Genomic DNA, 25,058 nt, shown 5'->3' on the forward strand with positions numbered 1-25,058 from the left:
TCTACTCTCTACTCTCTACTCTCTGTTCTCTACTTTCTACTCTCTACTCTCTACTCTCTGTTCTCTACTTTCTACTCTCTATTCTCTACTTTCTACTCTCTATTCTCTACTCTCTACTCTCTACTCTCTACTGTCTATTTCTACTTTCTATTCACTTATTCGGAAACGATACACGCGGCGCCATCTACCAGTAGGAGGTTAGAACTAACGAAACCACAGTTTCAAAAGTGTGTAGCTCACCCTGCTTGCCGGAGAGATGGCGCCACGGGGTTTATTTTTGAAAAAATTCAAATTATACTAATCTTATTGACTGAATTGACAATAATATGCATCAGATTTCATCAGCAGTATTAATTATCTACCGAAATGCTTTGATTTCACGATAATTAGTTATGCCATTATTTATATATCTTCATGGTAAAACTTTAGAAAACCGTCAAGCTCCGATGTCGTTCAAATTTTATGAATTAACTCCTTTTTGTAAAAGAGAATACTTGTGAAAATGAGTTTTGGTGACTCGAACGAAATGTTTTTAGTATTTTTACTATTCCAATTTACTACATTACCGACGAGACACAGTATAGTGTGCAAACTGTTCGGAACACATAATCCGCATATTCGTGCATTTACTTTATTGCTGCTTCCTCCAAATCTTCCACTTACACAGTTTACCCATGAACCGTCGGCAAAGCAAGGAACCACATAAAAAAATAATATTATTTTTCGAATCACCAAAAGTCGTTCTCACAAACGTCGCCTTTTGCAAAAAAAGCTTATTTGCAAAATTTTATGTGATTTAGTGTATCTCGGTTTGCCGAAGAACATCCCAAAGAGATATGTACCAAATTATCGATCGTGCAAAAAGCATCAATGCTTTTATTATAAGATTTGTAAATCTTCCAAATGTGCATAAATGTAGAATTTATAATATATCCTTACCGTTATACAAATACAAAATAACCTAATACAAATATTATAAATGTAATTCCTGAAATCATAGTATTATATATCAGAAGGTGTAACAAAATGAAATTTATAGCTACACAGGTATTTTCGATTGTGAGACACAAATTCTAACAAGTTAATTTCACTCTATATTTCATTTATGGAATATGCAGTATATTCCGAGATATCGGTACTTTAGTTAACTCGACACTGAGCTATCGATTTATTTCGCTAGTGGTTCTAGTGTCGTTTAACCTCACGCTTCCTCCATGTCTCAAGCTATCTAGAATGTCTCTATTCATAGATTTAACCAATATGTGCTGAAAACGTGTGACTTGAAGTTTTAGAATGATTGACAGGTAAAGTGAGTGAGTACATACCAAGTTTAACGCATTGATAGAAGAGTGTTGAACGATAACATAACTATTTGGTGTTGAAACAAAAGTGTGGTTTTAAAGATTCTGTTAAAAATGTCGGACTATTTTGAGGAAATGGGATGGACACCGTTGGGAGATGGTGAAGCACCGAATCATTTAATACAAATGGCTAGATTGTTACGAGATTTTGGTATGTGGGATTTGTTGGGACAAACAACGAGGTTACCACCACCCGCGTCAAAATTGGCGATCAAAAATTTACAAGAAGTCGAGATTGGTCCGTCAGATTCGAAAGAGTGCCCTGTCTGTTTAAAAGAATTCGAAGCAGGAATAGTAGCAAAACGCATGCCGTGTAAACATATTTTTCATCAAGAATGTATAATACCGTGGTTAGAAAAGGTATCAATTTCTGCTAGTCATTCTTATCAGATTTTGTAAACAAAACATGTCTCGCTCGATAAAAACAAATGTGTTTGCTTTCAGACGAATTCGTGTCCACTCTGCAGATATCAGTTACCGACTGACGATGAGGAATACGAAATGTACAGACAGGAAAAACAACGCGCAATTGTCAGGGAAAAAGATCTGGAAACTTTACACAATTCAATGTTTCTATAGAAATATATGTATATTTTGTTTATAAACGATGTGTTCTATTTCTTGACATTAAGCCTTCATTAACGTTAAATTATTATACATAAATACTATTAAGAGGCTTGTAAAAAGGTATATGAATAGGATTTAAGGGTACTTGATAATATAATTATGTATTAATTATTTTTAAACATAGAATATTGCTGTTATTAACAAATCGCATGAAAGAAATGTATTGACAGAATTTGGAATGTCATTTTGATAAAATATGTATTAATTTTATTTTAAAATATAGAGTCTGTTATTCAATTATTAAATATTATTATTTACTGGTCATTGTTGTACTCAATTTTGGTAATTTATTCAAATTATTTCTTAAATACTTTGTTGTATTTCTTAAATAATTTATTTATGATTGTAGCAGTCGAGGCCCATATAAAATCAATCAAATCAAATATTTATTTACTTTCTAGTGTTTGTCTCAGCTGGTAAAAAAAATAATGCAAAAAAACTGTATACTTTGTCAAATTAATAAAAAATTATTACATAGTCTATATCACCAAATTAAGTGTGCAAATGATTATACTTTGTTATATATAATATACTTTGTAATTAAAGATTAAGTAACTGTTTTATTTTACTCACCTACTTTTGAAAATAATTTTCATACTTTTTGATGTAAAATATATATTCATTAAATAAATTTAATTATTTGAAGTGAAAGTTTAACTGAAAGTGTCAATCATTGTACAGTATATTTTATTTTGAATGTTATTGAACTTTATAACATTATAGTAATGGCTCAATCTTCTCATGCATATAGAAATATTTAGACAAATTGATTTCCTTTAATTGTTATTGATTAGATATAATAACTGTTCATGAGATTTACATATAAATACATATGTCACTGAATATTTAGTAATTAATTGAACCATGGATTCTTATACATAGTGGACACGTATAGAAATATTTATATAAATTGATTTTCCTTGATTGCTATTAACTACATACAATGTTCATGATGCCCACATATAAAAACATAAACTAAATAATTAAACTTCATAATTAATAAGCTATGTGTAGGAACTTATATTAAAATCATGTTTCAAGCGACTTCTGAGGACAACAAAAAACTTTATGCATAAGAGGTTTAAATTCAAGTAAATCTAGTAGTAACAATTATATAAAATTTCCATTTACAAAAATTCCAATATTAAAATAGCATAGGTAGATAGAAATATTTGGATTAGGTGATAAATAAAAAGGCCACCGTTTATTAATAGGAAATAATGTTTATTATACAGTGTACATATTTATTAACTTCATTTATTTTATTTCTGTTATAAATTTTATATTAATAATTGTATTATGCTTTGCCGAGCGACGAATGCCTTGATCAGTGTGCGCTTAATCTATAACAATCTCCGTAAAAAGTATAGAAACTTCTGCTTTTTATTTTGTTCGTTTGTTTGTTTTCCTTTCCTCCTACCTCCCTTATCTTCGTCCCGTCAACCCTTCTACCTACCCCCCAACCCCGATCCCCCTTTGACAATGATCACCGTGAGTTATACCACCAAAGAGTATCGCCAAAATATGTTGCGCTGAAAACGGCATAATCGTTCGGCATATACAAATAATAGTACTGTCGAAGTTAAAGTAATTGGCGGATTATTCATTTCCTTTGTTCATTTTTTTGGCCGGTGACGGCATTTCGTGTCGAAATGGCTCGTCTCTGCCGCCGTCGCCGCCGCCATCGCAACACTGCGGTCGCGTCTCATCTTTTTTTTTTCAAAATTTTCTCCCCTTGAAATACTTCACCCTAGGATTAGTATCTGTTATCAATTATCTTTATAATATGCGTAATAATATAAATAATGTCGTTAATATAGCTATAATGATTACCGTTTTTTTTCATTTAATGATAAACTATCTGAATGGTACATTCTCTTTGCTAATGGCCATGTCCGTTATAGCTAATTTATGTAGTCTGTATGCGAGCTCCGAATGGGATAAGGTACGTCGTACAGAGAACTTTTCGGCTCGGCGTAGTTTGTTTGTTTACCTCGTTTCATTTTTTTTTGTTTGTTTTGTTTTTGATTGAATACAAAGAAGAACGAACGGAACGAATCGAGAATTAAAAACGAAACGAAAAAAGAAAAGGACTATTCGACGAATACAGGAACACGTCTGTGGCGTGAAAATGCGAACGTCGAAGAACCTTCCTTCGTTTACCGATTCGTGAAATGTTTACACACAGCAACGTGTTGTTTCTCATCTTTGTCCTCTTTTTCTTTCGCGATCTCGTTCGATCGTTTTCCGTGCTAAACAAAGTTCAATAAAACGGTCCCCGTCCGAACTCAAAGACAACGATTCGGCTTCCGTTGAAAAGGCGCGAGTCGCGTTAAACAAGCATCGGGAAGTTTTGCATGTCAACAATCGAAAGATAAAAGGAACTTTCATCAAACGACACGCAAAACGGTACTTCACGATCCTCGACGAAATGTAGGTTCTTTCGAAGTACGCTTAAAAAATTCTCTCTCCCATTCTCTCTGTCTTTCACACGGTCTTTTGTTCTCCTCCTTTCTCTCGACTACTTCTCGCACACATCACCGTGTTCTAGTCTTGATATATAAATGTACGACGTTAATTAATGTCATCCAGATTCTCTGTAGTTATGCGTGTCACATGTGTACGTGTGCCTCTGTGTACGTGTGTGTGTTTCTATGTGTGCGTGTGTATGTAGATAATTTCATATTTTTCGTTCTCGCTTTTGCTTGAATGTATGTATCTAGCTTCCTAACGTAAATGTTAAGTATAATTATTTTTATTTTTATATAATGTATTAGTTTTTTTCTTGTTATAATAATAATCATAATAATAATAATCATCATCATCATCATCCCATAATAATCATAATCGATAACCATAATAATAGTAATAATAATATTAACCGTCATCACCGTCGTGATCATAATCGCGATGATGCCGTTAATTCGTCATATTGATATACATTACATATTTATATTACACGTTCCTTATGAAAATAATAATCCAAACTGGCATATCTTCCGTTCGCGCTGTTTTCTCAAATTTTCCCCCTTAATTATCGATCTCTCTCTCTCTCTCCGCTCCTTTCCCCTCGCCATTTTTCGTTCTCGCCCCTCTGCGCTCTCTTACGTTCGTTAGACTTTTACAATAACAATTCTATCGCTAGTAGAAACGGTCGATTTCGTAACCTTGGAACGAGTTCTCGAGACGGGACGCTTCAACGATCAACCAATCGCATCGCGATTCGATATAACTTTTATTTTACAGCGACTTTACATCCTGCCGTGAAATTATTAACACTCGTAACGCCATTGACCACCATTTGCCGTTTCTTGCGTGCGCTTGAAAGTCTCCATCGAGACGAGTCGCCTCGGCCCCAGGAAACACTTAAGCCGTGTCTTTTTATTTACAATCTCATCTATAATCCTTCAAACGATGTTATTCGAACGCGTTCCGAGAATAAAATGGATGCGAGTAAAATCGAGTTACAATCTTCCGGTTGGGTTTCATTTTGTCTCGTCGGGCCACCGCGAGTCGTCTCGATTCTCTCGTTTTTTCTTAATTTCCCTTTTCTAAATACATATACAATATCGAAATATTTCTATAACCGCGAATCTTATCATTGTTTCGCGCATGCTTTCGTAAAATTTGTCGCGTTGATATGCTAAAACTCTCCCACCCCTCGCTTATCATACTCTCATTATATAAATTACTCCTTATCTAACGTTGCCTCGATTTCTCGTTTGCTTTCTTTTTCCGATTTCGTAGTCCCGCGATTTTTGTTACCGGTCTTCTTCCTTCACTCACACATGCACCCACTTGCATACAGTAACTTTATTCGTGTGCCGTTGCATGTTCTTTCGGCTTACAGTTCTCTATATAGGTACAATAATCGTTTCCTTTTGGACTAAAAATGATTACCGATGTCAATAGCGATACCTTGATAATAATAGTAACAATAATAATAATCGTAGCAGTAATAATAATAATCGAGAATGATAATAATAGATTCATCGTGCGACCAATTTACAAATTTTATAATAACGATTCTACATCGTCAGCAAAGATTAATGTCGCACTTACAGTAAATAGTTTGTATCATTTTTTCGCACGCTTCTTTGCGTCTCTTCACTTTCTTTCAATTGAATTTCGAATACAGAACCGATGTAATCCCTTTCAGTCTTAGATTTTTAACCCTCTAAAGCTGAGTCAATCCTAACCTACAAAATTGCTTTAAACAAAATTGAACTTGGTTTTAGTATAAAGTTTCGTTTGAAATTGTTGTATACTGCAAAATATTCTGAAGGAAAACTTAAAGTTTAGGGAACGAAAGTGAGAAGTGTAAAATTGAATTTGAATTTTCTCAGTGGTTCCAAGGGTTAAAACGTGTACTTTTCTATTGTTCCATAAAATGACGCTCATTCAGAGAGCATGGAAAAACGAACGATTTAATTTATTGAAACTAAAGTACACTTGGATACAGCGTTTCGAAACAGTTGAGATACAATTTCGAAAGAAACCGCTAAGATATAAAAATGTTGGATTTTGAAATAATTTTCAATATACAAAAATTATGAGATGTTTGTTTCTTGAAACGAAAATTGTGACACGATGCTCCATTTTGTAGCGTGAACGTTGCATCTGTTCATCACATATGGACGATGGACTTTTATTAATTCAAAATTTTCAGTAAATATTGTTTTTCCGTTGTGTAATCAATTTGTTATAAAAATCAATGAGAAAAGTAACGGTGATTAGTATATTGATTTTAGAGCACTAAATAACTGTCAATATAAGAGAAAAATAGCACTCAGCTAGCTTTTTTATACGGTTATATAAAAAATTAGATTTTTGGATTTTATGCATGCTCTAAATTGAAAACTTTTACAAGTTTTAAATGTTAGAAACAGGTATACTGTGACATTCAAATTCGTGAATTTTTTTTGGTAATATTTTTCCATGAAGTTATATTAAATACTTGTCCAATGCTATTTTTGTCATAAAATAAAAATCAAATGTTACTGACTCACTATTTAAATTTGAACGATGGAAACTTAAACATCTCGAATACGTCCACACTACTTATTATATAAATAACTATGACATGAGGGAAATAAAGAATATCTTCAATCTTCATAAGATTGGATTATATAATAAGAGAAGGGTCACAGAAAAACAAAAACAAATCTTTAAGTTTCATACCGAATCTAGTCGATAACATTCTCTAAATATAGTTTGAAAAGTATGGAAAATATGGATATAATGAAAATAAACATACAAAGTGAATTTAATTTAGTGAAGGCTTCAGAATAAGTTGCACCATGCTATAATTGAATCTAAACATGGACCGAATAGTAGAAGTATAAGACCATTGTTTCCAGGCGTAAGTACTTCATATTGTATGCAATACGAATCTAATGAAAATAAAAGAGCTTCCAAAGGAAAAGTTACAGAACTCGACTCGTAATAATCGTCCAAAAGTCATAACTGTGTATAACGAACACATTGTATGCAAGTGTATACGAATATTAATGCAAAAGAATATTATTTGCAAAACATCGGTCCGCACACGAGTAACTTGCAAGCGAGAATCGCGGCATTAAGGGCGAGATTCGTCGTCAAGGGGAAAAAGGGGGAGGGCGTTCCAAGAAGACGCGTCCCACAGGTGCAGCGAACGTTTTATTATTTCCATGCACTATATAGTTTAGTACTTCGCTATGTAGGACATTACGTGTGCACCGGCATTTACCGCACACCCAGTGTGCCACGGTTGCAACTTTATGTACAAATTCTTTTCGGGCCCGGACGGACATCGACGAGTATTCGGAATCGCTTCTGTTCTGTCCATCTTCAGCCATAACGGAACTGTATATCACACTTCCGGCGATCCCGAAGACCTCGAGGTCCGTGACACGGCCGAGGAAAAACTTGCATTGTATATCGGTGTTTGATTATACTACGCAACGTTTTCGGGCCCCGGATGCGAGAGGACGTCAAGGGCCGTCGTTTACAAAATTTTATTGTATGCCACTCTGAAATCAACAATAAAACTGATTCCGCTTCACGATATCTGTATAATATTTATCCCTTCTCTGAAGGCAAGATCCCGTGTTTCTCTTCATTGCGGATGCGTGCGCGCGTGTAGTGTACGTGTTGTAAAAATGTATATAACGTGTGTTCGATCTTTAACATTATCGAGGTATAATACTTGCGTGTACGTGTATCTAATTGTTTGTTTGCTTCCTATGTACCTCATTGTGTGCTCGTGTCTTTTCTCTTTTTTTAGCTCGGTACCCGATTCGCCTTCGCACCTCTCGCGTCAACCCCCGGATTCTTTCCCTATATTTAAATATGTAAAAATATACAGGTTAGGTTATAGTCGTAAATACAGTTAAAAAATTCTACATTGTGTTAGCCTCGAGCACGGGATGCAGTCAAGTCGCCTTTGGAGTGATCCAGCGGTTAAAAGCGAACCTTAACACCAGAACGCGAGTGAAACGTCGTGCTCGACGTCGTCGATCGGATATCTGCTCGATTTATGGAGCGAAATCTCGTTGAAAATGGGGAAAATTAGAGGGAAACACAAATGGAAATAAACTATTCCTTGTATAGATGCTTTGGGTTATGTTCGAACCGTCATTCGATCAAAAGATGGAACTAACTCTTAGCATACTAAGGTGGAGTTAAAAGATTTAACTTGAAGTTAAAAGATATATTTCTTGTAGGTAATTGAGCGTTAACGTAGATTGATATTTGGGGATTTTTTTAGGGTGATTTACTGCGAGTTGTGATACGAAGTAACAGCTTTCAGAAAAGTCATATGGGGTTAGAATTTGGAGATATGGGATTTAGGAATATGGACATTCGGGAATTCGGAAATTTTGAAATTGTAGATATTTGAGAAGTTTCGGGGTTTTCGAAACTTCTAGGAATTTTAGAAATTTTGGAAATTTAGGAAAATTTGGGGATTTGTAAATTTAATGTTAAGAAGATTTTGAAATTTGGAAATTTGAAGATTGAATAATTTTGAAAATTTAGAGGTTCAATAATTTAAAAATTTAGGAATTTTGGAATTTGTTGATTTGGGAATTTAGGAATTTGAGACTTTAAAAATCTATGAATTTGTTGATTTGGGAATTTAGGAATTTGCGATTTTTGAAGTATGAAGCTGTGAGAATTTGAAAATTTAGAAAATTTGAGTATTTAAGAATTTGAAAATTAGAGAATTTTTAGTCTTGATTTGAAAATTTGAGAATTTTAAAAATTAAAAAATTTTGGAAATCTAAAGATCTCGGAATTTGGAAAATTTGATAAACCAGATTTTTGAAAATTTTGAAATATAAAGTTTGAAAATTCAAAAATTCCAGAACATTAGGAATTCGGGAATTAAAAGATTTAAGAGTTGAAGAATTTGAAAATTGAATTTGTAAAAAAATGTATAAAGTTGGGAATTATGTAAGTTTGCAAATTTAATTTTTCTAATTAAAAAATTTATTAGTGTAAAAATTTCAAAAATCAAGGATTTGCAAAAAGATATTTCAGAATGCACAAAATTGTTAAATCTGAAAATTTGAAGCTTTTTGCCACCGATTTCTGGAAATATAATTTGCCAAGTCTAATTATACCAGTAAAGGGTACAAAATAAAATGAACTTTTTCTAAAAATTATTTCACCTTCGTATGCTAAGAGCGCAGTACACAAGTTCCCAAATCCTGCTACACTAATGAAAGCAAAAGAAAACACCAATCTCCTGTAAACTTTAGTAACATCAATAATAAATTATGAGATCTACGAGATTCGACTAGATTCAGGTGTGTGACTAGATTCTCAGACTTCGATCCTAATTAAACAATCGTGATGATGTTCGTGTACGGTGTATGTGTCAGTCTCAAAATTGCTAGTACACCATCGTGGTACGTGAAACATGTCCGATTATTTAAAGAAACACACGACAGTTGCACGATACACGCACCTAAGTAAGTACATAATATCGTTTCGTTCTTAAGCCTGCCACGATTCCTTCGAGAAAGAAGCTAGTGAAATTGATCTATAATAAGTTATCGGTAGATACCGCTGCTAGCTCTAACGTCGTTAAACCTTTGCAGCCGTTGAAAAACTATCGGGCAAACGTATAACGAAATTCCATAATTTTCTGGACGGTACGTTCTGGGCGTGACTATTCTCCCCTTTTCCTTAGGCTAACTTCTTAACTATGTTACACGCATCTCTTGCAACTGTCGTCTGTACAGAAAAGCACTGAAGTGTGATCCATGCATATAGCAATCTCAAAATGTCTCCTTTATACGGTAACTCACGGTTCATTTATTTCCGCCATTTTGTAGCGAAACTCCATTTCGTAAGAAAAAATGTCCTGTATTTCTCTAGTTGTCTTTTTTTTCGTATTGTATGATTAGAAAGTGTAAATTAAATTTTGGTAAAAATGAAGTTGCCTCACTTTTATCATAAGTGGGTTAAGTCTGCAAAATCTATGTACCGTGGATTTCATAGATTTGATTTATTTATATTTTGCAGACTTGTAATATAATAAAAGCATGAACATCCGTATAGTCACATTCGAGTATTTTGACAAGTGAAGTTTGCAAGGTGAACTTTTTTGTAGAAGATAAGAACATTTTTGTTCATGAAAGAAACGTGTTTGCAAATAACGCATGAAGTTTATTAAAATTAACAGTTTTTTTATGTAAAATCTATTAACACGCGCATTTACACATTTTAATAATCGTGCAGTGAGATATTTTATTTAAAATTATTTAAAAAATTATAACTATCTTTCGGAATAACGAATGCTGGAATTTTATCAAAGGTAGTTTAAGTTTAACTGAAGTTTAACGTAAGTTGACGCGTGATTTAAATTCGAGTTAACTTAAGTTTAACTGAAGCTTAAATTTAACCTATGATCAAGTTTAATTTAAGTTTTACTCAAGTCAAAATTTTAATCATGCAAGTATAACTTAAATTTAAGTTTCACCTAAGTTAAAGTTTCATCGCAACTTAAGTGTAATTTAAATGTAAGTTTCACCTAAGTTCGAGTGAAACCAAGGTTTCAGTTTAATTTATGTTTCAGCCAAGCTTAAGTACAACTTAAATTTAAATTTTGCCCAAGTCTCATTCAAATTTAAATACAACAAATTTAAATTTTGCCTAAGTCTTATCCAAGTTTAAGTAAAACTTAAATTTAAGTTTAATTTAAGTGTATAAACTTAAATGTAACTCAGGTTTTATTAACCTAAATTTAAGTTTAACTTAAACAGGCGATAAGATGCAGAACAACGACAAAAGAATATTGAGGTTAGGTCACGTTTGAAGCCGTAATTGATAGAAATATTTTATTTGGGACAAAGAATGGTGAAAAAGTTCAGATGCAATTTCGTCTTGAAAACGCTTTCGGATTTATTTCGTTCGGTGATTTGAACGCGTTTCGTGTGAAACAGCCACTTGTTAGCCAACTGTTGCATTCTGAGCAGGCGCTGAAGGGGCACATTACGATTTCCAAGAACCGAGCCACTCCCACTGTCGCTTGTTTTTCTTCTAACAACCCAGAAGAAAAATTAACCCTTTGACTGCGAAAGACGTACACTATTTATTGTATTCACTGATACATTAACGTAATTGTTAAATACGACAAATGCGTTTACAGTCTGTGACAATTTTACAGAAAACAGATTTAAGTTACGAATAAATATTGAAGATGGTAAAGAATTTTATTATTCATGGCATTTTTTTTATTTGTAAATGGTAAAAAATTTTCATTTTTAAAGAAAAGTGAGGATCAGATATAATTATTGAAAATGTTTGAAAAAGTAATACAGCGACCTTTTTATAAAAATTTATAACTGTAATTCGAAAAACTGAGAAACGTGTTTGATTGCATTAATGGTCCAAAAAATTGTAAATCATTATGTTTGATGAAATACAACAAATTTGTATCATATCATTTTATGTAACTTGTTTGAAATTTGATGTAGCGAAGGGTATAAACAAGCAAGGATATAAAATAACGTGAACAAGCGACTTTTCAAACAATGCTATAAATAAAGTATTATTTCTATAAAATATCATTAATGATATTATTATTAATAGTTTTATATTATTAATAACATTTTATACAATATATAAAATATTATTACTTTGATCTATTCTAGACACATTGGTCTATTTACCAAATTTTAATTATCGATTCTGATTTTAACACCACGTAGCAGTCAAGGGTTAAATTTCTTTCGTATTTTCACAAAAACTTGAATTTTTACCAAATTTTGAAGATCATTTCTGACGTTATCACAATTACTTTAATTCAACGTGAACACACTTCGAAATGAATGAAACAATATTTAAGACTTGCGAAAGACAAATTGTTACGTATGTTTGTCTGGGGACAAACAGTTTTCCCCTATACCCTAATATTGTCTTATGCTGCGATAGCTGATTCGCGTTCAATGTGAAAATTCATTTGGAAGATTTATCGTTGGCACAATATTCTGTTTTGTGGGTCCAAAAATGACAAACATAATGCAGTTTCTATTTTTAACACTTTAAGCGCCACATTAAATATATTTGGGTGACGTATCTGCTTTTCCTTTTATTTTAGTCGAATGAAGGTTAAAAAATTTGACAAAATTCGGAAAAGTTTGTGTGGCATATTTAGGTTCAAATTAGGTAAAATATATTCTCTTTACATTATAACAATTTATATTGCATTACATTTCTAAATTTTTTAATTTCAAATTTTTAGACAGAAATTTAGAAATTAGGAAATTTAGGAACTTGAGGTGTTGATAATTTTAGGATTTGGGGATTTGAGAATTTAGAAAATTTAAGGAATAGAGAAATTTGGAAATTTTTAGATATTGAAATTTTGAAAACTTGGGAATTTGAGAAGTTGGGGAGTTTGAGAATTTGGGAATATGAGAATTTGGGAGTTTGAGAAAGTTGGGATTTTAAGATTTGGAAATTTAGAGAATTTGGAAATTTGGAAGTTTGAGATTTGGAAATTTTGAGAATTTGGGAATTTGAGAACTAGAAAATTTGAAAATTTGAAAATTTGAAAATTTGAAAATTTGAAAATTTGGAAATTCCCAATTTGGAAACGTGAAAAGTTTTGAATCTACTGATCTTCAGTATACACACCACCAAACTTGAATTACCCAACACTTTCATCAAATACCTAAAATTCTCCCCAAAATTATGAGAAAGCCTACAATTTCAATACAGCCGTGGTACTCAAAGTGTTAAACACAGAAAAGAAAAATATATTGTCAATCAAATCGCGTCAATTAAAACAACGGTACATTATACAAGTGCCCGGTAAATGACAATCATATTGCGCCCCTACATTATTCAATTAAATGACACGTTAGAGAACAGCTGCATGCGTGACCACAATAGGTGTCCAGCGCGCTAAAAAGAATCGGTAAATTTAAATTGAACCTTTAAAAATAATTTGAAGAAGAGTTCGATCGTGCGTAAACGTTCGAAGCAAACAATCGAGCAAGAAAACTCGAGGTTTCACTAGCGCTCTAAATTTTCCCCCAAAATCTCTTGAGATCCTTTGTAATTCAAGTAATGTCTCGATGTCTACCCGCGCGCGGCTTTTTATAAGTATGCTTTCGGTTTACATTTAATTTTAGAGTCGACTTTCAATCATTAAGTATGTATGTATATATAATATATATATATATGTATATATATACATATACATATATATATATATATATTTATATTTATATTTGTTTTATTTCGTATATTATCTCGACCTTACGCGCTAAGAGTTAGAGTTAAAAACTTATCGTTTGGCGATTAATTATTTAAAATATGTTCTGTCTGTTAAATAACTTTTACTGTATCGCACACTCTCTCTCTCTCTTTTTCTCTCTGTTCCCTTTCTCTCCCTCTCTTTCTCTCGATCCATCACACGCCTCGTCTCAACGTGTTTATTTATCCCTAAATCAATCATATACGCGCGCGATATATAATATTTATATCTCTTCGCTTCAACAGCACTGCAAGTGCGTTTCTTGTAATGTGCTTCCACCTTTTCGCTTCATTTTTTCTTTTCATCCCTTCCTCCCCTGGTATAAGTGATTATAGTGCATACTTTGTTTATACTTCATTTTTGTTAATAACCTTACATGTTAGCGATAACCATAGTAATTGTTTATGTATATCATTTTGCTTACACGCATAGATGGCACGCTATATAAAACTATGCTATATGCAAATTTTTTTTCATCTCAAACTCCTAATTTAAACGTTTTCGCAAGAACTCGTATGTGTGTGTATATATACACATATACGCACACGCACACCCTCATACATATACATATATGTACATACCTACGGTGCGCGTAGGTCTCCATACGCGTGTATATACACATCTTGCTAATCAATTTTACGTCTTTCAAAATTTCTTACGCGTTCCTCGCGCCGAACAATCGTCCCCCTCTTTAGCCTCGTTTATTTCTGACTAGGTGGCCTAACTATTCTCTATATGCAACGTTTCTAGCGACTCCGTAACGTCGATTCGTGACGCGCGGCAATTTTCTGTAGCGCGGCAGCCATTTTGCGCGAGGACGTTTCATTCGTCGACCACCGTCAAAGTCGAGCTTTTTGGCCAGCTCGAGGTCCACAAATTCCTTGCTTCCTCTCCGAACACGTTCACGAATAATTGCGAACCGTTCGTCCTAAAAAAGCCGCGCGAGGAACGGAAAGAAAAGGCTGATCTTCAAATGTTCAATCGAAATGGAACGCGATCACCGACTCAACCGACGTCACGAATCGACGATTCGTAACGTGTCGTAATTCGCTTCAACGATTCGTGTATACTCTTTTTGTTTTACGGGTGTCGTGTAGTACTCGAAGTTTCCTTTCCTTCCTTCGTTAGCTCGCACGTTCTCACGTTTGCAAGGTATCCGACGTTCCAATCGATCCCAAAGAAACACTGATACATCGAGTCCTAACCGAACGAAAAGAAAATGGCCTCTCCAACAACATCGTTCGCGTGTTGATTTTCTACGTTTATACAAGAGCGACATAAGCGATTAACAACAATTCCGTTCGATACTCTCGCGTAGACCGGGACGCCATCGTATTTTTTTAAATCGAATGTTCCGTGGCGAAACGGAAAACGGAATTTCGATAGTCACCCTGCAAACGCGTAGGGGAAATTCTGAAGAAGAGTTCGAAGTGGTGCCATCCGCATCGTCCCCGCTTTTCTTAAACAAAAGTACAGCGAACAGGTGTGTACGGTTCAGTTCAGTCCGAAACAGGGGGCGATTAATCGAATAAACCTTGAAGCAGGTTTTTAGATCCCTGGTTCGTTTCGCACGGAGGAAGAAGACTCTTTGCGTTCCTCGATCGATCCAACGATCGAGCTAGTTGAATACGAATCATCCACGCGTTCCAAAAAGCCTTATTCTTCTGCACGTTTTTTTGTTTGTTGTTGTATCTATTTTTTTTCCTTCCATGAGCCTGTGCGTCGTTGGTCCAAGACGGGTACCATTGAAATGTCGAACAGAAAGAGAAGTGAACGTTACGCTATCTAAAACGGTATGTGTATTTGCCTAAGAAATTTCTTGCATACCGAACGGCAGAACTAGGAAACGCGTTGTTTCGAGTCGGAAAGTATGATTGGTCCCGGATAGTCGATCGAAATGTGGCCGGGTAAATATACAAGATACCGTGAGATTATTATTATTATTATTATTCTCTCTCTCCCTCATCTTTTTTTTGTTTGTTCTTCTCTTTTGATTTTTTTTCGTACCTAATACGAACTCGAACGAACGTACTAACGATAATTTTGGATGACCAACGACTACAACGATCGTGTGCCGATTCTAACATTAATACAGTCGCAAAATGGAAAAAGACATCGATTTGGTACGTTAGAAAAAACCGAATGCTCGCGTCTTTTTTTTTGTCGCGATAACGCATATAAGCGTACCTGAAGGAATTGACATCGGTCTGCTTGAACTCGTCTGAAGTAACGCCGTTTTCACCCATTATTTTTAAACCGTCTTTAACCGTTAAGTAACCGCGAATCTATGTTTAGAGAGTACGATTTCAACTAATTCCCCTATAATTTGCTCCACTTCGTGTCTGGCATACGCGCGCGCGCGAGCGCATCAGAGTGTCGAGAAAGTGATCACTGTTTGTGTTTTGTCAGGTGAAAAGGATACAGAGAAGCCGAAAAAATGCAATTAAAGGGAAGGAGAAACGAGTGCATTGATTCACCTGACGTCGAGATGACGAACGTGACGTTATGTACAGTTCCTCACGCGTCCCGTCTTTGGCGCGAAATTTGAACGTCTTTTGTTTTAAAAGGAGAAAGTATTCCTATGTAAAAGTTAACTTTCATTAGTTTCCTACGTGCTCGGTACGAAATGTGGAGAGAAAATGGTACATTGGACACGTGGATATGTGTACGAATAAAATTCCTACAAGAAAAAGAAGCTTAATTTTCAGGAAGATTTAAATTTACTTAAAAACTTTTATAAGTGGAGATTTTTGTGTTAGTAAAAAATTACTTTTAACCATATTTTTATGATTACTTTATTTTTAAATAATCATCAGTTTACTTGTGGAAATTATTAACAACGTTTTACTTTTTTATTACAGCTCCTCAAAATGTAAATTTTCGATGAATACAAAATACATTTTCAAATTCTTTATAGAAAAATTTTTTAACCAACTGTTATTGAAATTTTAAATTCTATACAAATACAAAAATCTGTATGGAAAATTATTCATTAAAAAGTCATTAACCCTCGATAAATTGTTACTAAAATTGTAAATTCTGCATAAACAAAAGTTTCCATTTTTTTATTTAAATATAGAAAAGATATCTTTTTCCAACATTTAGATCATGCAACGAAAGGTTAAATAAAATTTATTTATTAAAATTCAACTCTTCATACATTTTTATTAAAATTTCGAATTTTATACGATCATAAAAGTTCATGTTTTATTTCAATTTCGAAAAGAGAACATTTCAATAAATCATGCAACGAATTCAATCATTTTAGCTCAATTACATATTTGTAATTATAAAAAATTCAATCCTTGATAAATTCTTATTAAAATGTCGAAGCATAAAAATTCCTCTGATAAATACAGAAAAAAATTTTTGTTTAAAAATTCAAAGTATTATGCAAAGTACTAAGTGCAATTTTCCCGAAAACTAACCTGCTAGCTGTTCGACTTACTCTTACACGTAAAATCCCACGTTGCCCATTTGTCCCATTCGCCACATTTCGCATCGATTCAAATATAGTACGAAAAAGACGCGACCCGCGAGCACCGTTAGATTCTCTTCGAAACCGTAACGACGACGATGACGATGAAATTCGGATCTGAACTCTGGTAAACCTTAAATGATCGCGCTTAAAGCCTACGATGGTATTTAGTTTAATATTCATACAGATAAAGATAGTACGATTAGTTAAATGTTTAGCCCCGCTCCACGCTCAAACGCGTGTGTCACGTGTTACCTATAAGAATGTACTGAAAACCACGCGCGTGTGCGTGCATACGTGAACGTGTGTGTATATACGTGTGTGTACATATGTATAGAGTATACAAGTGTACTGTGTATACAATCGTTAACGATGCTTGTACATTTTGCGTGTGTAATGTGTGTATGTGTATGTGTCATATGTGTAAAACCGGTCGTGTGTGTTCGTTTATTTTTTTATTTTGTTCTTTTATATTGTTTGCTAGTTCTTTACAAGTTATGCAAATAATTGCAAAAACATACCCTGTTTCCTAGTATCACCGACACCACGGCTACCGGATATCAGGTCGCGGCGCGCGTGACTTGAATCCAATGTAATCCCACGTAAAATTTGGATCGATGACGCGGTACAGCAGTGTCGAGAGGGTTGATAATTTTGGCTGTTTTTTTTTACTTCTTTATCTTTTGTGTGCGAGTACGGTGGTAAAATGCTAGTATGTTTACATGAGATGTTTGATCGTTATTATTATTATTATTAAGGTTAGTATTAGATTCGAGAGCGGAGGATACTCGTTCCCGTTTCCCATCGAATTTTCCTGCGTGTCCCCGTGGCTACCGTAAAAATTACAGGAGACCGCGAAGAATTCATAACCGCGGGACGAGTCCCAGAAATTTGAGAGCCTTGTTTCTCCATTCTTTTTCAGAACTCGTCTCGTGGCGCGCGAACAGCTCCGTTAAGATCTTCCATGTAATTTTGACGGTCGTCAGTTCCGTTGGACAACGACGACCACGAGTACCAATTTTACGGTTTCAACGAACTTCATCGATAAAAACTGCAGCCCCGAGAGTTCGCGAAAAGATTCTTAGGTTCAAGTCGAACGGAAATTAACAGAAAAACTCTCGATACTCGAGCGCGCTGTCAGTGACGCTTGAATTTCACTTGCTTTTGTTTTTCCTTTCAATTCGCGAGCTAGTCGCTTCTCGAGCAGAATTCGGAACATTTAATTAGCGAGCAGCGAATTCGTCTCAGCATTACATCAGGTCATGTAAAAATAAATTCGAAGCTGATCCTCACGGATTTACTATTATCATTTATCATCTTCTTGTCCTTAGAGCTAAGAATATTTTATCTCCTTTTTCACCTTTTAAGTCTCATTTACTCCACAGCAAGATGCATACTGCTTCGGTTGTAGCAAAAACTTTGTTGGATAAAATAGTTGTATTTTTTTGCTTTTGGTTTGTTTACAATTGTCGTTATCCTCGAATTTATACATTTATATATATATTTATATATAATATGTATATACTTTATATTTATATGAATTTATGTAACTATAAATCATTACAATATTATTATGGTATTTTTTTTATTAGGATAGGTTGTGTACCTTGATATTCGCTATTAGTACTGTTAAACATTAAAAAGCTTAGATCGTAGTGATATTATCAATTGGTGCTTGCATACAAGCTTTTACCAGTATACATGTCTTTCTCAATCTTTTTCTCTTTCTTTGTATTTGATGCATGCGCATGTATCTATGTGTACCTGTGTGTGCGTGTGTTTGTATGTACGTGTTATCACCGTGGCTGCCTAACATTCTCTAAACTGTATCGCATGATATACACGGTGTAATTTGATTTGGAACTCATGTTCAACGGACGAGTATGAAAATGAATTGTTCTGTGAACGAATCGTAGAAATCAGAGTTAACGATGTGTCGTATGAAGAGAAACGAAACTAACACGCGGGGAACATGTGTGCATGGTACTCGTCTACCCATAATGATCTCGAAAATGGAATGCGTCGATTCGATTTCAGCGGAGAGATCAACGAACTGGTCTTCGGAATAGGAAACTCGTAGACGGCCATCTAGCCGAGTCTAATCCGCTCAGCTTGTCCGCTAATCGTCTTTGCCCAACGTGTACCGAGAGGCATGCACAATACCATGAGAAATGAAACGTTCATCTGCAGGTTGCACGGCCGCAAACACCCTCTGTAGATCGTTCGTGTGATACATCAGCCCGGTAAAGATAGACACGCATTTCCTAATTGTGTTTACGCTCGTGTCCCTATATGCGGCTGGATCAATGCGTGCGTAGCCAGGCTTTCCGCTTCGCGATTGCTCTTATGGTCTCTGATTGGACCACGGTTTGGCAAACACGATCGCGTTAATGCCGGTGTACTTCTCTTATATTTGCTTTTACGAACAGAGTCGATTTGCGTAACAGATTTCATCCGTTAACGCCGCGGAATCGTCGTCGCGTTCTTGCCTCAGCGAGATCTCAATTTCCGACAATCGATAGTTTGCTTGGACGTGCACCGGTACAACGTGGCAAAGATCTCGAGTTTAAGCGTTACAATAGACTTCTACTTTTTTCTTTCAACGTTACGAATCTACGCCCGCGTTTCTGATTACATTGGTCTAAGCGCTCGTACGTGCACACGCACGTGCACGTGTATACCAGAGAGTGTGTGCACGGATTGTGTACGCACCAGTATAGACGGTTTTTAGCTTCCCTAAAACTGACAAGAATATATATTATGTATAATATACGTATGTTTACCGTGTAGTATAAATTATGTATACGTCCTATAAAGTATCGTTATTATTATTGTTATTTATTAGTACTAATTGGTTTCTCCTTTTTCGTGTATAATATAATAGTATTTCATATCGTCAATAACTAGCAAGCCATTCGAGCTCGTCAAGGGAGAGGAATTTATAGCACACCCCCTCCTTTCGGTTTCAACTTCATTACTTTACTTGTATGCGCCCACCACGTTTACATACGTGAACCACATACACGTATGTATCACATTTTTTTACATTAATAATTACGTGAATTTGCAATAGTGTTTGCATGATGCGCGTGTGTTGTGTGTCTGTCAGAGTGTGCGAACAGGCAATAAATTTACAAACAGTTGGTAAAGCAAGAAGAAGGGTTGCCTGTTACTAAAATATAAGTACATTATTTATATGTGCATATATAAATACATAAATGAATATATGTACGTACGCATATATATATTATAATCATATGCATGTATGAATATAATAGTCATACGCATATTCATACGTATATTCATATGTTCTATATATACGTCTATTGTAATCATATGCATATGGTTGTTACACTCATATGAACATTATACGTTCAGACGTATATACAGACGTATATGTATATGCGTACATAATATACTCAGTTACATATTTACGTATCTGTAGCAATTATATATATTAATTTAATTAGCGTATAAATTTGCGATAGCTTTTACTCGCTTCATAAACTTGCGCCAGACTAGAGCCGATCCTCCCCGTTTACCCGTCCCTCGAACTAATAATTTATTTCGTGTTAATTTAGCTAAACTATAATAATTTACTAAGTCTCTAGTTTCCTTCGATCAATATATACATATACATATATATGCATACAGATGTGTGCATCGTACACGTATATATGTATATTATACTCATTTATTTATTCATTCGCTTTATTTATATATTATATTTCATTATTTATATTTCATATTATATTCCATATTTATAGTATTTATATTTATATATTTATATACTTCCTCTTTAATAATTCATATTTATATATTTATATAGAATAGTTGTTGGTACTTTGGTTGATTATTTTTGCTAGATCAGAGTTTCCTCTCCGTTCCATCGCTCGCCTACACTAGCTCTCTAGCCTAACCCTTATGTGTTTCGCATCGTTCTAATTACTCTCATCTCACCTATTGTATCTGTCCCCGTTATCTATCCACGTTCCATCGCTGCCCTTTTGCTCGCGATCGTTTTCGCAAATCGGAGCTCGTTCGATTACCTTGCGATTCGACCGGGCATCGCTCGTTAAACGTCCGAGTGTTTTTTTTTTTGGTTTATCGTGCTTAAAAAAATATGCAATGGTCATATAAGTACCGTGCACTGTTATTCACGTAGAATTGTGGCATCGACCACCAAATTCCGTGAACTCCGAACGGAAATGCTACATACGTTCGATCTCGGTTTCACCGATCATTGCTTGAAAAATTATAAATCAATCGTGATAACAAACAACGCTAACAAAAACTTCGAACAATATTTCTATAAGGAAATAAAAAGAAACAACGTAAGGTACCAAGTGTTTTCAGTGAATTGTAGCTACGCGGATAAATTAATTTATTATGGGGTGCATGGTAGACTTTCCTAAAGAAGAGAAGTAGGGGTCTTCTTGGTTTTTGGAGGAGTTTAGAAATTTTTGAAAGTATAGAAATTTTAGAATTCGTTTGAGGAATTGAAAATTTGGGGATTTGGGGAAGTGAAAATTTGAGAGTTTGAGGATTTGGGGAATTGATAATTTGGGGATTTCAGAAATTGAAAATTTAGGGATTTTAAGAATTGAAAATTTGGAGTTCTAAGGAATTGGAGATTTGAGAGTTTAGAGAATTGAAAATTTGGGGAATTTGGGGAATTGAAAATTTGGGGATTTTAAAAATTGAAAATTTGGAGTTTTGAAGGATTGAAAATTTGAGGGTTTAGAGAATTGAAAATTTGGGAAATTGGGGAATTGAAAATTTGGGAATTTGAGGAATTCAAAATTTGATGATTTAGGGAATTGAAAATTTTGAGATTTGCGGAATTGAAAATTTCGTAATTTGAGAATTTGGGAATGGAAAGTTTGTGAATTTAGGAAAATGAGAACTTTCGATTTTTAATATTTAGAAATTCGATATTTAAGGGTTTGGCAATTTTGGAATTTTGAGAAAATATGAGAAGCTAGAAATTTTGAAATTAGTTAGGAAATGCAAAAATGAAGAAATTTGTAAACCTCCCAAAAACAAGTGGTCTCCCTCCCACTCTATTTTCTGTCCATAGGCCTACAATGCACCAATCTACTAAAATTCTGTATCAAAATTCACAACAAAATTACGGATTGCACATGATTCGCTCTCGAACCTTGAAACTATAACTATTTAAGTACTTGATGAATTCCGACTAAAGAACCTAACTCCACAAAACAGACGAAAAGCACCGTCTTCTAAATATTATCATAAATATTAAATAAATATCTGATCAGAAATCGTCTGTCAGCAAACAATAATGGAACACGTAAAAATGACTAGACGCAGACTAGATATAAACAAAGCTCGAACTAAAAGGCATTCAGATTCAGGCAATCGTTTAGCATTATTTACCCCCCGTCGCAATCGAATAGACAAAAACATTCTGCGTAAGAGGGCTTCCCAAGGTCGTCATAGCATTCACCCCCTTGTTTTTTTGTTTTGTTTGAATAATCACAGCCTAGTTGACATTTCTCGGGCGATGCGTGTCCGGTCAGTCAAACAAGAACGTACTCGTGAATCATCGAGCCTCGACATGATCTTGATCCTGATCGATTTGGAAAAGGAACCCCGATAGATTCGGCCGGAAATTCGTTCGCTCTCTTCACTCAATAAATCGTACTTAATAATAATAATGATGATGATAAGGCTAATAATAATAATAATAATAATAATAAAACGTTACATAATGTAAACGAGCGCCGTAGCGCGGACGACCGGACTCCAAGATGACATCCACTTTGACACGGCACTGACGATCCCTTTAAATGTCGTATATGTATTATATAAAACCTACAGCACGGACCTATGCGTTTTCAAACCTTAAACTTAAGGAGAACCGATAAACCCGCGGATGTTGGGTCGGCACTGATAATTCCACAATTTCACACGAATTACATACGTGTATAATGAATGTATGCGCGTGTTGTGCATGTGTGCATGCGTGTATGTGCGCGCGTATACGTATACGTCCGACGAGACGGTAGCCGGATACAATTGCGGATCCTATTTTGGTTCGCTTGCCATCTCACCGGACTATATACTATATATGTATACACCGACATGTATACGCATGTAAACGTGTTTCTCGTGTTCCATACGTAGTCTCTTTCAGAAATTCCTTTTTTTCCTTGTTTTTTTTTTAGACGTTGCGTGAGACGAGCACCCTGTATACGTGATTGACAAGTTTGCGTTAGGAGAGACGGCACTTGCCGTCGCGGTCTGTCCTGACGAGGACCATCGAAGATCCTAACGATTCGACGTCGATACATCGATATTTATCGCGCGTTCTCGGACCAGAGTTGAGACACGTTTAATGTCGGATTCGTGGAATTCTGCGTTCGAAACTAAAGCCGGAGTTTAGCTCGTGAAACGAATGTAGCTCGATAGTAGCTGTTGTTTCCTAAAGAATCTGAGGAGGGTATCTGTTTCTCTCGTGTTCTATTGGATCGAATCGCAGTAATAGTTAACTTTTGTATCAACAGTCGGTCGGCGATCCATCGCCATGCCGTTGCGTATCAGGAACTAAGAGTATTTCTTTGGTTATTGTTGCAAAGTCACCCGTCTTGAACGTTCATCGTGATTATCAAACTAGGAGTTAGCGTGTCGTCGGAACGATAACTCGATCGAGAGATTCTTAGCCTCTCGACGTTAGGTTTCCCGGATGATCGGATTCTCGGATAGCGCTAGGTCGAAGAAAAACAGGAAGGAAGGTTGAGAAAGTTTTCGCCATTTTGATACGATTCTCGCTTGGCAGTAGGGATCGAAGGATGAAGAAAGAAGATGCGTAGAGGATAGGAACGCAAGAAAAGAAAAATGGAGAGAATGGAATAATTGATGCGTTTCTAGCAGATAATTCGTTCTATCCGAGCATCCGAGAACTCTGAAGCGTGAATCCTACTCGGACTGGGTTCAGTGCTGAATATCCAATGTTTTTTTTTTCTTTTCTTTTTTTTAGCATCAGCCTCTTCGTCATCGCCGCGTGGCTGCCGGCGAAGTCGGTCTACTGACTTTTTTATCCTCTAATTAATTACCTAACTAGTATACTAGGTTATTATAGTGGAGAGCGTTGTAACGGTGATTCAAACTCGTCACTTCTGATCGTCGAGCGTTCAATGAGCCCGTGTTCTTGTACGACATCTGTAATTAGAAATCGTCGATACTTTTTACTTTCTTAATAGTATAATATTCGAATTTAGTATTATTATACTACATTGTTATATTCAATTAGGATATTAAAATTTAATATGAAAGTTTAACATTGATTTGTAATATTAAATTATAATACTGAATTCTAATATTCAATTGTGATATTGGATTATAACATCAGATTGTAATATTCAAGTATAATATTCAATTATAATAATGAACTGTAATATTAAATTGCAATATTCAATTATGACATTAAATTAAAATATCAAATTTTGATACTGAATTCTAATATTAAATTGTGACACTCAATTATAACATTAAATTATGATATTCAATTGTAATATTCAATTATAATAATGAACTGTAATATTGAATTGCAATATTCAATTATGACATTAAATTAAAATATCATATTTTGATACTGAATTCTAATATTAAATTGTAACATTCAATTGTGACATTCAATTATAATATTAAATTATGATATTGAATTGTAATATTCAAGTATAATATTAAATTATAATAATGAACTGTAATATTAAATTGCAATATTAAAAATTTAAGGACCTTCAATAAATACTATACTATGAGGCAATATCAGTTAATTTTGAAATACAAATAAAAAACACTATATCTACCAACA

General features: G+C 34.6%; 2 protein-coding genes across 10 annotated transcripts in view; one reads left to right on the forward strand and one right to left on the reverse strand.

The window, feature by feature from the left end:
- The first annotated feature begins 1,192 nt into the window (after positions 1-1,192).
- Positions 1,193-1,966, forward strand: LOC105661946 (E3 ubiquitin-protein ligase RNF181-like). Its single transcript, XM_012280816.2, has 2 exons — positions 1,193-1,721; positions 1,806-1,966. The coding sequence occupies exons 1-2, from the start codon at positions 1,416-1,418 to the stop codon at positions 1,938-1,940; spliced, it is 441 nt and encodes a 146-aa protein (XP_012136206.1). The 5' UTR covers positions 1,193-1,415; the 3' UTR covers positions 1,941-1,966.
- A 1,225-nt stretch (positions 1,967-3,191) lies between these two features.
- LOC100879998 (bruno 3) overlaps positions 3,192-25,058 on the reverse strand; it is a 465,868-nt gene continuing 444,001 nt past the window's right edge. For 8 of the 9 annotated variants that reach the window (XM_076539338.1, XM_076539340.1, XM_076539334.1 and 5 more), the window contains one exon: positions 3,192-24,403. The gene's annotated coding sequence lies outside the window, so the exon portion shown is untranslated. The remainder of the gene's footprint in view (positions 24,404-25,058) is intronic. The other variant, XM_076539333.1, reaches the window with a different exon arrangement.

Source organism: Megachile rotundata, chromosome 13 (genome assembly GCF_050947335.1).
Source record: "Megachile rotundata isolate GNS110a chromosome 13, iyMegRotu1, whole genome shotgun sequence".
Taxonomy (NCBI): domain Eukaryota; kingdom Metazoa; phylum Arthropoda; class Insecta; order Hymenoptera; family Megachilidae; genus Megachile; species Megachile rotundata.

What these genes read in the sequence shown, in the direction of transcription:
- LOC105661946 (XM_012280816.2), top strand. Translation starts at nt 1,416, where the DNA reads ATGTCGGACTATTTTGAGGAAATGGGATGGACACCGTTGGGAGATGGT. An exon ending in TAATACCGTGGTTAGAAAAG is followed by an intron (nt 1,722 to 1,805) that starts GTATCAATTTCT and finishes GTTTGCTTTCAG; the next exon opens with ACGAATTCGTGTCCACTCTG.